We start from the raw sequence: 17469 nt of genomic DNA, 5'->3' as shown, positions 1-17469 counted from the left end.
CAGAAGCTGAAGGAGATGTTTATATCAAAATTTGGATCGGCTCCCAAGTTTTATGTCCGTGCACCAGGGCGAGTCAACTTAATAGGTAAAAGAGAAAAATTAATCTTCTGTTATTTTATCTGCTGTCATGTAGTTTAAAACATGGAATAAAAATAATGTTGGTCATAATTTTTTTTTTCAGAGGAGTTGCTTGTGATAAATGGAAAAAACAATGTAATATTTTACTAGCTTTTATTACACCTCATTATAAACAACTGTACACTCAAATACCAGTTTTGGAAAAAAAAATTTATAGACAGTAGTGATGGTTTTGAAAATTGGAGTAAATTGCCAGCTTATGGTTGGATACCTTTTTTCCAAAAGGCTTTAGAAATCTAAAGTAGTTGATTAACAGTGCATCCAAAAATTAAATTAGTATATTTTTTTTCTCTTCCATTATAATTTAAGTTATAATCAGCCACACAGCAATGCATATAATAAAGCATGAAATGATTCTACCATCATCTGCTCTTCTTTACTCTTCCATAGAGATGTGTCCACAGAACTTAGAACAGTTGGTTGTGACTCACTGGCAGACTGGAGAGACACAATTATTTTGTATTTAGGACTTGGTTGTATTTCTGTTGTAGCCTTATTTTGAGATTTCTCTATCTGTATTAGGACTGTCCTCTCCCTGGAGCTCAATTTCTTGTATATTCATAATGTAACCCTATGCATTTGAAGACATTGTAAGTAAAAGGATCCTGCAAAATGGGGCTTTATAAATTAATTGGTCCATCGTGCAATTAATGATAATTTTTATCTCAGTGTTGTGTGAACATATCATATAGATTAAATAAACAGTGTATGCTCTCTGGAAATTTTTCCCGAGAGGATGTTTACTACGTACATTTTCCATTTGAACGTCACTTTACATATTGTATGTAACTGTATTAATGATTATTTAAATATCATTATTATCTTCTTGGAAAAAAGTCCCCCAGAAAAGTAAAATTTGCACCACAAGCCTTATCTAGTGGCTAATGAATCACTCACATGAGCAGAGGGAATCACATAATGAGGAGTCATGTGCTGCCTTTATCTCTTCTAGTCATAAGTTAAATGGGACTGATTTGACTTAATGTTTTGTACTGTCACAACCAGTGTACAAATAATATGTCCATTCTCATTGCTGGACAATAATCTACGTAGTGTTTTTTTAGTTTTTATAACCCAATGTTAAAACACGAAGATTTATAAACCGGTGCAATAGATAAAAATCACTAAAGAAAGAACAAAATTTTTGTGCAGTAATATGAAATGGAAGAAATGCGCCCCGAGCTTTAAATAAGAAGAGTTGAGACTATACTCAGCAATTGTCTCATACATTAAACAACACTGAACCTCTGTAGAAGCCTTGATACTGCTATTCTAGAAAGAATTATTCCAAAATATTTTTAATTGTCTCTTTCTTTGGTAGGAGAACATATAGACTACTGTGGTTATGCTGTGCTCCCTATGGCTATAGAACAAGATATACTGATTGCAGTAGAACCTGTAAAAAGTCAAGTTGTGCAACTGGCAAATATAAGTTCTTTCTACTTGTAAGTATTATTTTGTTTATTCACTAAGTTTTATCAACCTTGTCCTGGTTTCAGCCAGGGTAGAGCTGAACATCTGCCTGCCCATGGGGAGTGGTGAATGAATTCCTTGTTTTGCTTTGCTTGCGTGTGCGACTTTTGCTTGCCTTATTAAACTGTCTTTATCTCAACCCATGACTTTCCTCATTTTTACTCTTCTGATTCTCTCCCCAGTACCACCATGGGGGAGTGAGCGAGTGGCTGCGTGGTGCTTAGTTGCCAGCTGGGGCTAAACCACAACAAACCTCTTTATGCAATTGCAATACAGGTTAACTTTTCAGAGATCTGACAAACTTCAATTGCAATATAGAGTTCAATTGTGTAAAATTAATTATATAGATGGAAGATGAAATGGATTGATGGAATGGAATGTGTTTTTTCCTAAAAAATATCCCTAAAATACAGATGGAATCCCATTGACGGTGTGCTGTGCATATTAGTTCAGAGCTGTAGGTTTGCTGCTTCTGTCTCCCACTTGTTTGTTTGGATTTCTCTTGCGAGGCCTCTGATTTTTCACTCTTTCTAAAAGTGCAATCCTCTCTTCCCATCTTTTAGTTCACCTTTCTTGATGTAATCCCCATAATTGGCAGCAGTTCAGTTTCTCCTGGAGAAGGGAGTGAAATGTTTCGTAATCAATTACTGCATATGTAAGGTAACACTCCCCTGCCCTGGAGAACCTGGGGCTGTATTTTCACACCACCACAGCTTTAGCAACAGTCCTGGCTCAAGGAATCTGTGTTGCCTCTCTTCCACTTCCTCCACAACCACTTGTTCACAGAATCATAGACTAATTTAGGTTGGAAGGGACCTTTGGAGATCCTTTATAACCATCTTGATGGCCTTCTGCTGGACTCTCTGCAGTTTGCCAATATCTTTAATGTATTGGGAAACCCCAAAATTTGACATAGTATTCCAGCTGTGGTCTCACAAGTGCTGAACGTAGGGAAATAATCCTGACATTCTTTTCAACTTCAGCCACATTTTTCTGCCTCCTTCCTTGTAACAGACTGATACTTGTGTGGTTGCATGGCGGTTCAGATCAGGTCACTCATCCACATGAACTTTTATGAGCATTTTGCAAAAATCAGAATCGGCACAAGCTTAGTTTAAGCCATTGGTTTATGCCAATGGTAAATTACTCCCTGAAAGCACAGTGTATGACAGCACAGGGACAGGAACATATTGCCAAAAGTGGGAACTATTTAAGCACATATTCCAGCTTAAAGCTCAGTTTGCTAAAAACGCATGTTCTGAGCTGCTGCCTGCTACTAAGGCAGTTGACAGGAATTTTTACTTCTGTGCTAATTATAAATACTGAAATATATTTCACTCACTTTGTGGAGTATTAGTATATAGTTTTCACACTATAGCTGAGCTGAATTGAGAATTTGCCGCCACCAAAAGGCAATGGCTTGCTTCTTTTACCTCTAGTCTCCCTGTCCCTGCTTCTAACATCAATCCACCCTCTGCCTTTTAGTGGGAGTAGTACTTGTCTGATGTTAAGATAAAATGCACTATTAGTTCATTTTTTTTGCCTGGTTAGTTTTCTGTCTTTTAGTAAATTGAATTGCCATGCACTCAGCACTAAAGCTGACTTGGGGTAAACAGTGGGAACACACCATGGTGAGCAGGGGGAAACAAAATGGAAGACATGAGTGGGACCTTTCCCTTTCCTTAGTAGCAACCTCCAACAGGGCTTAATCTGTATCACAAAACCATTCAGCAAGAGGCCATAGTTCCATAATTATAATAGCTTTGATTAAGAAAAGTTGTTGTAATGGATACTAAATAAAGCAGTAACCAAAAGGTAAACATTTTTACTTGGTCTTTAAGCTTTGGCACATTACATCACAGTTGAAATGGCCTTCTCCTAAGGTACGTACAGTTCCTACAAAATCTAGAATTACAGCCTTTGAATTCAAATTGCATACACAGTCACTATATTTTTTTTATATCTGTCCTGGTTTTAGTTTGAAATCGTATGTTTCAAACCGTAAACCAAGAAGAGGTCTCAGTATACAGCATTAAGCGTCTCTTGTGTTGAGACACTGTTGCTTCAAAACAGAGCTAAAACATGCCCATAATTTCCTAACAAAGAAATATTTTTCAACACTTTGGATGTTACACCACATAACAAAACTGTTGACAGTGTATCTTTTTTTCCCAGCCTAGTGCAGTGGTAGATTTATGCCTGTGGTGAATGCATATATATATAGGCCTTTGGCAAACAAGGACTAACCATAAGCCTCCATAGAATCACTATTTCCTATTTCATTCTTGTTTTGTGAACTGCTAAAATGTGTAACAGTTCTGTAGCCATCTTCCACCCTGATAGTTCATGTTAACTTTTAGGAAAAACAGGACAGAGAACAGGTTGCAAGAAAAAACACCCATGTGTTTTTTATCATAAATCATCCCAACTGATCAGATGCCTTTTATGTTATTTGGACTAAAACAGTATTCCAAAGTTACAGTCTTTTGAAGTTCCTGATACCTCCCCTTCATATAACATCTTTGTAATTGAGAAGTATGTGTACAGAGAATATCTAATACTTCTCAAAATGCCTTCAGAAATACCAGAGGATGATAGTTATCAATTGGTTTCCATCTCGTGGCAAAACCTGAACATGGTTTGTTTTTTTTTTTTAAAAACTTCATTTTTTTAATCAAGGTCCCAAACAGATAAACCAAGGGATTGACAAGACAATGAGGTTCTGTGAGAAAGAGCCAAATTGGTCTCCCAAAAATGAGGATTAATTACTATTCAAGCAGTAAAAAACACCTCAGCCACGTTTTTTTTCCACACTACTCAAAAAAATCACTTCTAATTATGCAGAAGAATTGGAATGTTTATATGTAGCCTTGGAGGAGGGGCAAGGGGCAATCCTTGGAGGATTCTTTCCCAACAATCCTTTAAAACAGGCTAGAACAGACAATATCAGAATATTTTTACTTCATGGGTATGATTTTTCCCAATTTTTTATTTCATTTTATTATAAAGTTCTTATGTCAAGCTTCCTATCTCCCAGTAGGAGAATTGAAGGCAAGACTGATGGTTTACTGATTTGAGATAAAGCTTGGGCATTTAGGAATTGGGTTTTATAACAAATTGAATGTGATAACAAAAAAAACAGACCTACAAACTGAGGATCTTGACAGTCCCACATTCTTTTTTTGTGTGAGATATGTCCATATGAAACCTACCAAAAATAAAAGCCATTTTTTCTTTAATTTTTGATGCAAGAAGATTGCAGGAGTGAGAAAAATGCATTTTAAGAAGTTATTTTAATTTATTTTGAGAACCCGCAAATGTAATCATAGTATATGTCATCTTCTTCATTGATGTTTTACTTTGATTGTATAAAAAGACCTACAAAGATAAAATATTTGTGAACTTTTTTTGAAGGAAAGAGGACTTCAAATTTGCTTTCTGTTAATCACTTCTATGCATTGATTTCCATCAACCTTGCTTTTTTACAGTAATAATTTAGGATTATTATAGAAAACAAACATAAGTAAACACAGGTTTTTTTTAAATCTTCTTAACTTTTGACAAGTATTTTCTATTTTACAAGTACTTCTGGTTTTATTATATTCAAAAGCCATAAGGAAAATTATGTTGTTTTAGTCTCTCTGAGATTGTTCTAAATACACATGAATCTCAAATCAGAAGATTTTACAGCTATTCTCAAACTTCTCTTGTATTGTAATCTCAATACTCCCTTTAAGATCTTCTGTGTTACTCTACAAACCCCAGTAATTTCTGACACTAACTTCATACAATTCTTTGATGCTGCATTGTTGATAAAGTCCTGTAAGCGGCACTATTTTGAACAGTTCAGACTGAAAGACAGCAACTTACAAGTTGTAACTATACACCAATCTCTGATATTTCTGCACTGTACTGAATGTTGAAATTGAATGTGTAAGTGACAAAATGGTAATTCTAAGCTGGTACTTAAAGTATGAGATCTGTCATGTAACATTGAGCTAGGAATAGGTTGTAAACTGGTAATAGAAGTGGAGTAGCTCATTACAGCATAGCTAGCATTAGACCATGTGAAGAGGATGCAGGATTGTGGGTCCATTTTTACACTGGCTGTCAGGTTTGGGGGTTGCATAACAGAAAAATTGTAGCCTTTATAATTGCACCAGAATAAAGTGAAGTTTTCAACCATCGCTTGAAGACAATTATATCATTGTAAAGATGCTTTATATTAGCCTAATTGTTTCTCCATAGGTAACAGAACACTTTACCGATCAAAACATCTTCACAATGGTATTCATTACAACTTTTGAGTATTTTTTGTTAACTTTTCTTGGTATTCTCAATGCCTTTCCTCTTTCTGTGTTGGGCATCTGCTGTAATGACATCAGGTAGATATAGTTATTGGGCCTTCAAGAGTATGGACTTCTAAACAATCTGCACTTCTCGGTGATTAATGCATGCTCCTCTGAGGCCTCTGCGCATCACTCCATACCCATTTTGACAGCACTTATCTGTGGCATTAGTTTCTTTAGGAACATTCAGGCTTACCATTTTTATTATTTTGAAATGAAGAGGGAGTAGGAAAACCATTATCAGAATTATCCTGGAGGACATACATAAATTATTTTAAACTAAATTATTTTAATTATGTCTTGTAACATACATAATATAATTTTGCAGCATTAGGCCTGTTTTAATGAACTGCCATTCAGAGCAAAGGTAATGAAGATGGATTCCTGAGCAGGAATTACCAGAGAGCCTGAAGTGTACTTATCTGTATTCTAAGTTTGACAGATACAATTATTTAGATTTTCACTTCTCTGAGAGATCAAGAGAACATACATACATGTGATGAAAGGCATGCTGCCTTAATTAAGGATGCCAAAGGCAGTTTAATTTCTGAATTTATGTAATAAATTCTCCAACTTAAGTAAAAATTCTTATGCTTCCATCTAAAATCTTCTTCTAGAATTAATTAATAACGAAACCTGTAAAAAAAAAAAAACAGAAAAATATTGCACTGAAAAAAATGAACATCAAAATGTTTTTGTTCAACAGCAGGTGGCAGTAATAAGCCGTGTTTTTTCAAACTAAATTTATTGCTAAGTTAAAGCCTCAAGGTTTTTCTGTGTTTTTTTGCAGGGATTTCAGTACTAGTGTTAATAACATTCAGATTAACAAAAACAAACCTCAATGGCATAACTACTTCCTGTGTGGACTGAAGGGTATTCAGGTAAGCCAAATCCATTTAACTTATGAAATTAATGTAGACATAAAATAAGACAAGCATATCTGTTCACCCTCAAAATACTTCCATGCATTCTATAGCTATTCTTGACTTACAGTTAAGTATTTTTATGTTAAAATTTGAAGAGGAGATACAAATGGGTTTGTTTTAAAATATTTGCAAAGCGCTATTTTAATTTTTATTACATAAATTACAATAACAAGTAATTGCTGATTTAGTAAAGTCATGATAAACTCATTATCAAGATGACATTTCTGTATTTTGAAGTTAAAAAGATTGCTTTCCAATGGAATCATCTAATTAAAATTTGCCTTTTAAAAAGTTTGGAGGCTTGTGTGAGGACACAAAGAATGTATTTTAGTCCTTTTCTTTCTATGGAAACATTTTAGAAAAACATTAATTTCCATTAATGTTGCAAACCTATGACTTGTGCACAACAACTGAGTAAAGTTGACTCATGCAGTAAGCAAAAGAAAATGTAAAAAGTAAGTAAACAGCATACAGAAGAAATATTCCAGTAAGAGCCATTATTATCCAGATTTTCAGTGTGTGGAATTTGAAGGAAATTTTCAAAATTTACTGATTTAAGAGTGCAGCTATGCAGGAAATGGCACACTTACAGTAAAGGCAGGATCACAGAACAGACAGACATTTTCCTGTCCGCTCATTTGAGCTTTATCTTCTTTGTGAGCCAACCTCTCTCCTGACTTGAGGACTGAACTGCTTGTGAAACCAAGTGCTGGTCATCAGTGTTGTCTTAGAAGGCAGCCTGAGCTCACAGTTGAGGCTTCCTATAAATCTCACCTGGTGCTTGCAGGTGATTCGTGGCCCTTTGACAAAAAAACATGGTGACTTCTCAGCTGAGGTCAATCCAGTGATATTTCTGGAAGGGCAGATGGGATAAACAGTGATGGCTAGGTCAGAACGCATTGCCACAGCCAGCCCAGATTATGGGTAAATGTGCTTTTTAAAACACGTGAAGCTTGCCTCGGGGTAGGCCATCTAGGTCACCCCACAGGACGATACAATAGATAAGGACTGCAGATGGCCAACAAAGCCTGCCTCAGACCTGCCACTGGAGTCTTCAAAATACAATATTTGGAACAATCAGTGCTAGAAGTCATTTTATTACAATCCACAGTTCCTAAACAGACCCCCACCCCTGTGTTTAGACCCCAATAAATTACTTACGTTTGCAGTAACATGAGTATTTTCAATTTGGTATTACTCAGTAACACAGGCATTTAAATTACATTGACTGTAGAGATATAGATTAGGTTTCTTTACAATATATCCTTTCTTATATTAAGGCTAGCATGACCAATTGACTTTATTTATTTTGCAGTCTGCTACTGAGATTTGTTTCCTAAGGACAAGCTTTCATACTTGAAGGTTAATTTGCAAAGCAGGTTTGCAGACTCTAGCGCTGGCAGAAAATAAGCATAAATGTTACAGACTTGAGAAACACTGAAATACAAGTACTCAGAGGGTCCAGCGGGATAATCTGTTTATATTAAGTTGAACATGCTATCCTTTTGGGACAGAACTATTGCAGAACTTGGCAAAGTCCATTTTCATTTTTGAAACTGAAGTACGTTTTCTATTTAAACATTGCGTGATAAGTTTGCAAGCCTGATTCAAATTCAAGACAATCCAGAAACTGTGGATCAGTTTCTGGTTACTCAAGCATTTTCTGTTTTTGAACAAGCCTGTCTAGTGTTCTTCATGAAGGGGCATGGGCAGCAGTAGTATTTTAGGTATGAATTCCCTTATATTTGTAGAAAGGGCAATTTAAAATAATTTGAAGTGATGGTACAAGACATTAAAGGAGGCTCTTTGTGTTTGCTGATCTCTACCATTGGTATTTATGGTTGAAGTTGTTGTAGTAGAAATCTTTTGAAGGTGGGAATTTCTTTATGGAAACATTGCCATTTTTTCTGATTATTGACATTGTAACATAGTTTATCAACATATAAATCTGTATCAGAATGTAGCTATTCGTATGCCCCCCCATATACATTCAATTATTTTTTAATAAATACTGCATGTTTGTTTCAAACTAACAACAGAGAGAAATTTATATTAAAGTGATTATAAATAAAAAGACAAAGCAACTAAAGAGTAATTAAAAGAGTATGTACATGAGGATTTATGACTTCTGGATTAAATGTGTTATCTGTGATATCTATCATGTATTTAAAAATGTTTTAAACTATTCTAAAGATAGCATGAGAGTGACCATCATGCTGGTAGATACATCTTTGTGCCTCCTAAAGCATCGTGTGCTTTGAGTACCATTGTGGTTTTCTCAGTGTGAGTCCTGTGGGTGCTTCAGGAGATAGGAGTATCTGGCTTTGAATACAACTGCCCAGCTACTAGTTCCCCATTAGCATGATGTGGCTCCCTCATACCACATGTTAGTATTAGAAGTGAAGCATAAAGTGGACCTTAAGCTCTTCAGGATGCCTTAAGTGAGGAGCTGTAGAGAAAAGGACAAAATTAGGGTATAAAATGATTGGTAACCTCTGGTACTGTCACCATGGCAGCTCAGAGCAGAGCCAATTGCTGCAAAACCCACCCACGAAGTTTGGTAAATTCTTGGGCATTTAGCCCATACTGACTTCTGCTTGGGGTACAGTTCTGTCAGCTCGTATATGTTTATGTACAGGAATTGTAGACATACCTTTGGCTGAAGCCCTACCATTGGCATTGTTATTAAGAGATAGAATGAAAATTTTACTTTATTTTGGAGATACCAGAAGCAGGTTCTTGGTTCCAGCAACTCAGCAGAAAGATTCTCTTTCTAAGTATTAGATAATTGCAAGCCTGAGCCTGTCTGTACTTGAAACTGAGATTGTTTATTTTTTCATTGTTAGGAACATTTTGGTCTTAATAACCCAACTGGAATGAATTGTCTGCTAGATGGAACCATCCCTCCAAGTTCTGGTCTCTCTAGCTCCAGTGCTTTGGTGTGCTGTGCAGGACTCGTGACACTGAAAGCTAATGGAAAAACCCTCTCTAAGGTAATTTACTGTAAAACACGAGAGTGTCAGCAGTAAAATTCTACTTAAAATTAAATATTGTTAATGCCTGTAAACATTAAAAACACGATACAATTGTTTTTGCAAAGAGTTGTTGGATATAAACTTAAGATATTGCACAATGGAGCAAACATCTTTGGCCAAATTTTGGCAGGATTTGAATTTGGCAAGAAAAGAGGCTTACATTAAAGCTGAAAAAAGGAGCATTATTGTAAGCCTGTATTTTGGCCAACCATCAGGTCCATGCCTGGACCAGATGTGCTATCTGCAGGCCAGGACTGAGGATATATGTGCTGAAGCATGTGGACCACACCCCCGAGGCCTTTACCCTCTCCCTGAATGACTTTTCATGGCTTTAACAGCAGAGCATCTGTTGGAGGCCTGTGGAACAATTTCTTGATAAATTATATAATCAGCACAAAGTAGAGGTAAAATTCTTCCATCTGACTCTCCTTATTCTCTTCACAGTTTTTTTGGAATGAACGTATTTACAATCCAAAATGTATTCCTCACTTTTTTAAACAAACATTAGTCTAAAAACCAACCCCAAGTATGTGACCTGTTAGCAGTACAACTGTTAGTAGAATTTGGCTCATGTAATACAAATTTCTGGAGGAGTCATCGTCCTTGAAGGTGCCATATGGGAATGAAGTTCTCTCCAGTAAAAATGTCTGGTTAAGTGAAACTAAGATCTTAAATTAGAACATTGTCAGGAAGAGAAAAGAACAGATCTAAATGTGGCTGTTATGCATATTTGTGCCTATTGTCTAAGAAGGCAGACATTCCCAGATTGTGGTACAAAGCCAACTTAAAGTGGTACATGATGATGGCAGCTGTTAACTGTGCTTGTATACAAGCACTTATCTGAGCCATGAGGTAAACAGATCCACACAGAAGGTGTTTGCTGATCAGTTGTGACTTGCTTCTCTATGTAGCTGCAGCTGCAGCAATCTGCTCAGCAATAAGTGCTCCAGCTCACATTGCACAGCTCACAGTGCTTGCTTCAGGAGGGTATCAAGCAGAGTTAAGGCAGAAGGAAGCAGGGTTGGTGAAGCAGGGCGGCTTTTTTCTCTAGTAGGCTGTGGCTACAGTCACTGTCACCCTGCTTTGTGTTGCTGCGATGTGTGGTCAAAAGGTAAGTAAGGGATTGGACACATAACAGAGGCTCTTGTGTGTGTGGTGAGACATGTAGTGCAATGGTAGATGAGAACCTGGAATTGAGGATCCCGCTTTGATGAATGGGACTTTGCACTAAGAGGGTTGGAGGTGACAGATGTGCTTTTTTATACATGCATATCTGGCTTGGCAATAAGCTTCTGGTTTTGCATAGATGGTATTATCACAGGTCAGCACCCTCTCTGATGGTGGTAACCAAATGAGCTAAGCTTGGGAACTACTGATCAAAATCAGTGGAGTGCACGTGTTCAGAAATCGGGTATCTGCAAAATCCATAAAACTGACAGAGGTCAGAAAGCCCAAATTTTACTAGGTAGTAGAAATCTGTATCTGGAAAACCAGAAGCCAGGTTTTCATTATTCTAAGAAATACTGTACAGCTTCTTGAGAGAATGAATGATACAGTGTGTATCTTGAGCTGAATTTACACATGGCTTGGGAGTACCGGCCGGCATTATGCCAGACCTGTTCTACAGAAAGGTGCAAAACTTCTTTTGGCATTTTCATAGAAACTTGTGGAGGAACAGAAGGAAGACAGAGACTCCACTGAATGTCTTCTCCTCATGTGTCCTGTTCAATCAACCAAAATCTCTTCTGCTTGCTGGTTGGAAAATGTGCTGAAAGTTAATCTTGTGCCTCAAATATAGTTGGACAAACACAAGAGATACAATTGCACATTTTTTTTCAGGAAATCCTGCTGTCTGCAGCCAAATATTTTGCACATGTGATGAAAAATGAGCAATTAATGTACGAAAATTCCCAATAGCCAACATAGGAGCAGTTAAAAAACATGTCCAAAGTTTTTTGTGCTTGCATAGACCAAGACACCTGGTTGTGGTGGTGAAGACAGAGGGTGACAGCTCTGAAGACTGATTACTTTTGTCCAGGCTCTAAGTTTTCCCCAAATCTTACAAGACAGTAAAAACAAGTTCAGTGTTCATGGCTAATTTATGATTTAGCATTAGAAACCTCTTATATCTAGCTAAATCCAGATTCTCTGTTGCACTGAATTTATGCTTCACCTCACAGAACTGCCTTGTATAAGGCAGAGCTAGTCTGAGTATAAATTAGAGCAATCTAGGCATGTGAACCCTCAGAAGTATAAAACGTGCTCTGGCCACTTCTTTCCAGCTCCTAATGCATCCTGTGCTGGTGTCAAATGGTATCTGTGCAGGATCCGGTAATGCTGGCTGTGTATCAGCTGGGAGCTCCCCCACGGCAGGGGAATTCTTAGCTGACCAGAAATAGGGGCTTTCCAGATCCTTTCTACTAGAAAGCAAACCAGGACCTTGAATTTTTAGGGCTCTGGATATTTATGTGTTTGTTTATTTTTAAGGAAGAGTTATCACTTTACCTTTCCCCTCCATCTTAAGAGTTGCGAAAGCTGTAAATGGTAGTATTTATAAGTAACAATATTTGGTCATGGTGGTAATTTTATGAGAAAAGGTTGACTTTTTGCCCCTCATTAGTCTGATGGATTTGCAAAATCTTAATACGACGGTCTGTAGCAGCGGGACATAGAAAGTTTTGGCTCTGGAATCAAATTTGGCTGAACTGTAGGGCTTCTGTAGCCAAAGTTATGAAAAATTGACCTTTTACTGAATGGAATATTTATCTATTTTGTTTCTGTGAAACTATTTTTACGAGAATATTTGAGTTATATGCTCCTTTTCCTGATAAGTGTAAGTTTGGAATAGTAGCTGTAGAATAAAAGTCATTGAAATTTAGAGCTTTTATGAGATAACACTTCCAGTGTGAAGTTTGGGCCTATGAGATTAAGAGCCAAAAAAAACCAAAATGAAAAATATTGTAAAAGCATGGCTAGAATTTCATGGTGGCTTACTTTAAAAATAGCACTTTTTTGACGTTGAAAACAAAATCAGAAAAAAAATATGCTCTCACTAATTATTGTGTGTAGCAGTCTGCAATAGGACATTGTTTCAGTGTGCATAGAAATTTTTTTTTAAAAAAAAAACCCCTCACACACATTCACAATAGTTTAGGGAAAATACCAGTCCAAGACAATTCAGCCAGATGTGCAGTGCTAACCAGTTGCAGCAGTGCAATAGCATTCAAATAACAAGATGGAAAAGTTAGAATGCGATCTTTAAAAAGAATCCATTTTTCTCCTCCAAACAGGATACCAGTCTAAGACTGTGTTGGCATCACTCAAAGAACAGCAATGCTTAGTATTAGCTTTTGATTTTAAAGTGATTTTTATTTTACTGTTACAAAATCAATCTTTTGTACAACTTTTCATCAGGAGAAGATACTTTTTTGTAAAGGAAATAGAATAATGCTCTAAATTGTCCCAGCTTTGTGTTTCATGGTAGGAATTAATGAGTACAGAAAATCACTTAGTACTTGAATAACTAGATTTACTTGAGAGATGTGATGATAGTGTTGCTGTCCAAATGTTAAATCTTGTGGTGCTAAGTTCTGTTCAGCCACCCTAACATTTTTTCTGTTGCTCAAGGCTGCGTATACTTACTGGGAAAAATAGATCAAAAGCGAATAGGGTTTATTTAATTGAATGTGAAATGTTGAGCATAGGAAGTTGAATTATATTTGGCTCTATCTAGACTGAGAAAAATCTAAGTCAGACAGAATGATAAATAAAGGACCCAAATCTAATCTCTAATGGCACGGTGTCCATTGGCTTCAATTTTTTCAAACTATGGCTCAGATGAATTTGAGTGTGGGATTTTCAAAACGTTCAATATTGTCCTGTATTCAAACTGGTAATGTCGTTGATTTTAGTGAGAGAATAGATAGGCCAACTGGAATCCTTACTATTTTGTTTCTGAAGCCTGTATATAATAAGGAAAGGGCTTTAACTGAATACTTTACCACTTCCTAATAATTTTTGCAGTGTGCAGTAGAGCTGTAATATCTAGCTCTCTGGCAAGAAAATCTGTGAGTATTCATATTGATAGTGTGACTTTGAAATTAATAACGTGTGCTGATAATGATTAGGATTATTTTAGAATATTGCTGCATCATGATAGATTTGTGCTCAGGTTATTTCTGTGATATAAGTGGTACGTAAATACTGTATTTTAAAGTATGGTTAATATTGATAAATGTTAAAGTTCCTTTCTCCCTGTGGAATTAAAAACCAGGGTTCTTTAACTTGTTAAATTTAACTATGTGTGTTTGTAATCAAGGGGAAATGGAGTACTTTGGAGCAGTGGTAATCAAAGGCCGTAATCTCTCCTCAACCAAATTGATAATGTTGCATTTGAGCATGTTAAAGGGCAGATGAAGTCAAGCTAAGATTGCTGTGCTTATGAGGGCATCCAGATAGTATCTGACAAATATTTTTCCATTTGGGAAAAAAGTAAGCATAATTACCTTGCAAAACATATATGAAGTTTAGCTAATTGGGATTTTGTGTGCAAACTGGAAGCAGATGGTAACTTTCAGCAATCTATTCCTACTCAAGACCAAATATCAAAAATAAGGACAAAAATAATCTCAAAATTTGGGCATCATGTTATACCTTAATAAATGAAACATAGTGCCTTATAATTCAGAAGTTATTTTTGTACTTAAGTACGAACGCATAAAACATGCACAGATTGAAGAAAAAAAATCACCATCTAACTAGACTTGAAATATGCCTTAAGTGATGGAGAATGTTTTATTCTTACTGTAAAATACTCATCTTTATCTATAAAAGTTTATCCTCCATCTTCAGTCCTGTGTGCTGTGAACCAAACCCTGTAGAATTTCATAGAAAATCTACATTAAATTTGCCAGAAAATGACCAACAGACTGAGTCTGACTTTTCAGGTTAAACTGGCAAAAATGTTAATGAATATGTATTGGGGAACCATTACCATATTACTGTAGAGAGAGTAAATGTACACACAGGACTTTTGGCTCAATAGATACTTGAGTACTCCAGTTATTAAAATTTGCACGCTGAAGACTCTTTTGGAGCACTAAAAATGATAGTCTAAAAATAACTTGTATAAACCGATGTATTTTCTTCATGGAGCTTCCCTCCACGAAAAAGAAAATTTAAAACAGGAAGAATTTTTTTTTTTTTATTTTAAAGATTTACTACTCCTGCATTGTTATATATAGAAAATCTAGCATGTTTAACTTTGGTCAAAATGAACTTATATAAAACCACTGAGGCAGATGTAATTTAATACTATCATTTTATAGAGAGGGTTGCTTTATTTTAGCTGCTGTCATTCTGGATTTGTATATATCAAGTTTCTGGGTAATGCAGGGTGAGCTGTTCCAAAAAAATACTAAGCAACACTAATTCTGTTTTACTAACAAATATTTGCCTGTCTCCTACTCACTAATTGTCTCACTCTTTTAAGGGGTTTAATCTTACACAAGTTTACTTCTTTAAATGTCTGTGTGAGATTGAAAGGGATTGATCACTGGTATGGAACATATTGGCAGTGACAGTTATATAGGGACAAATTCTGTCACAGTTTACATACTGTCCAGACCTATTGCATGAGTGAAAATCAGAGCAGTTGGCCCTTGGCCTCTTCGTGAGCAAGGGGACTATTAAAGGTGAAACACCCCGTCGTGGTTTAGCCAACTCCAAAGCACAGCACTATACCAGCTATCGGGAAGAAAAAACAGCTCCATCCCAGCCAAAACCAGGACACACCCTTATCTGTTCTCACTCAGATAATTCTTTAGGTTTCTATTTTTAGGAAATTTTTTATAAGTAAGTGATCAGCTGTTCACTTTCTTATTCCTTGGATACCTAAATACCTTTGTACATTTAGGCCTTCATGTTTATTATCAATAACATTAAACTGAGAAAAACTAAAATAAATGATGGAGCACAGAGAATCAAATTAGCTTTGTTCGGTAGTTCATAATTTGTCATACTGCTGAAGTATCAGGGCATATATGGCCAAATCTAATTCAGTGTTGGATTGTGCCTGGAAACAGTCAGAAAAATATTTTTTATCAGTTCTTCAACATTTTTTAAAGACCAGAAATACTCAGTTGAAAATCAAAACCTGATTTTTAGGTGTTTCATATTGAAAAGTAAACAAACAAAGAAAAATACATACTAGTGAAAAGTATAATTTTTACTGAAAACCTCCTTTTTCCATTAAAAATCTAAAACAGGTAACATGATGCAGAACTATTGATGAGTTCTTATTACAAGAAATCTCTCCATCTAGAGTAACTACACATAAAGCAACTAATAATAAAAAATCACAACCCTTCTTTGTCAGACTAAATTATATTTCCACTAATATGATTTCCCAGATTAGACTTTCTGCATGCTGGGTAGGAAATCTTGTGGCTCAAAGATAAAACAGTTTTAAGTGGTAGTAATTTCTTTCTTTGTAACCCAAGATTGACTTGCTTCTTATCAGGGAGAACCTTAAATTGTTTCAAACAAAAAGCAGAGGTAGTTAGTATAGCTCTTAGATCAAAGGCTAGCCTAGGTCTGCACATGGGGGCCAGTTGCCTGCTGGACAAACTGGTAGGTGCTGCCTCCTGCAATAGGATACATTCTGAGCAAACTTTAGAATTATGCTTCTGAAAAGGAACAGGCTGAAAAAAATACATTTTATACGTTGTTAGTTTTAGGTTTCTCCAAATGCTCCAACAAAAGTTGTCTAAAACCTAAGAGTTCAGTTTTTAAATCCTTGGAGACAGCAGCTTCCTTAAATAGATTATTACTTCACATAAATTTCTTAATGCTTAATTGCTTATTAGGCAACTGAGCAAATTGTATGCACTGAGATTCTACTCTTAATGATGCTGCTTTGTATTGTTTTAATTATGGATAGTCCCTTTCAATATGTTGTATCTTTTTTTGTTGTTGAATAGACAACAAAAGTGTTAAACTTAATATATCACGTAACTTACTGATATTAAACATCTCCCATGGAAGCAGAGCCAACCTGGCATGTGTACTTGCCAGCAGATACACTGTTTGCGTTTGTATGTTATCATATTGGGTCCGGCATTCAAAAGCTGCAATATTTAGTGTTTCTTGACAGATCACCAGGGAGACTTCAAGGCTTAACTCACCTACCAGCTACTACTACTGTCACGTTAAGCTCATCCCTCTCCCACATTCAGAGGCTGAAGAGATCAATTGTACAAAGCAGCTCAGACCTCACTATTGTCAGCAGAAGGGAACAGTTTGCTTCAGCCATGCCACTGTGAAGCAGGTTCACACAAAAGGACTTTGCACAGGAGTGACTGACGTGGTCACATAATCTCTCCTGTTGACTATGGTGTCAGGACAGTAACCTCAGTGAAAGAGGTGCAGTAGTAGTGCTGAAATGGTTGAGGTTGCATTACCATATGGCTATGTCAACACTAACTAACACACATTTTATGTGTCTCATTTGCCACATAAAAATAGCAAAAGATACAGTGAATTTTTCTC

General features: G+C 36.2%; 1 protein-coding gene across 1 annotated transcript in view; it reads left to right on the top strand.

The window, feature by feature from the left end:
• The window catches only part of GALK2 (galactokinase 2), a gene marked incomplete at its 3' end in the record, with an annotated part of 46270 nt that continues 28801 nt past the window's right edge, over window positions 1–17469 (top strand). Inside the window, exons 1-4 of the mRNA XM_082004934.1 lie at window positions 1–85; window positions 1460–1583; window positions 6751–6841; window positions 9733–9879. Of these exons, the coding sequence (XP_081861060.1) occupies window positions 16–85; window positions 1460–1583; window positions 6751–6841; window positions 9733–9879 (432 nt within the window). The 5' untranslated portion in view covers window positions 1–15. The remainder of the gene's footprint in view (window positions 86–1459; window positions 1584–6750; window positions 6842–9732; window positions 9880–17469) is intronic.

This window comes from Phaethon aethereus (genome assembly GCF_964289735.1).
Source record: "Phaethon aethereus genome assembly, chromosome: 12".
In the NCBI taxonomy this organism is placed as follows: domain Eukaryota; kingdom Metazoa; phylum Chordata; class Aves; order Phaethontiformes; family Phaethontidae; genus Phaethon; species Phaethon aethereus.
The sequence above is the reverse complement of the archived record's forward strand: the minus strand, read 5'-3'. Positions and strand labels throughout refer to the sequence as shown.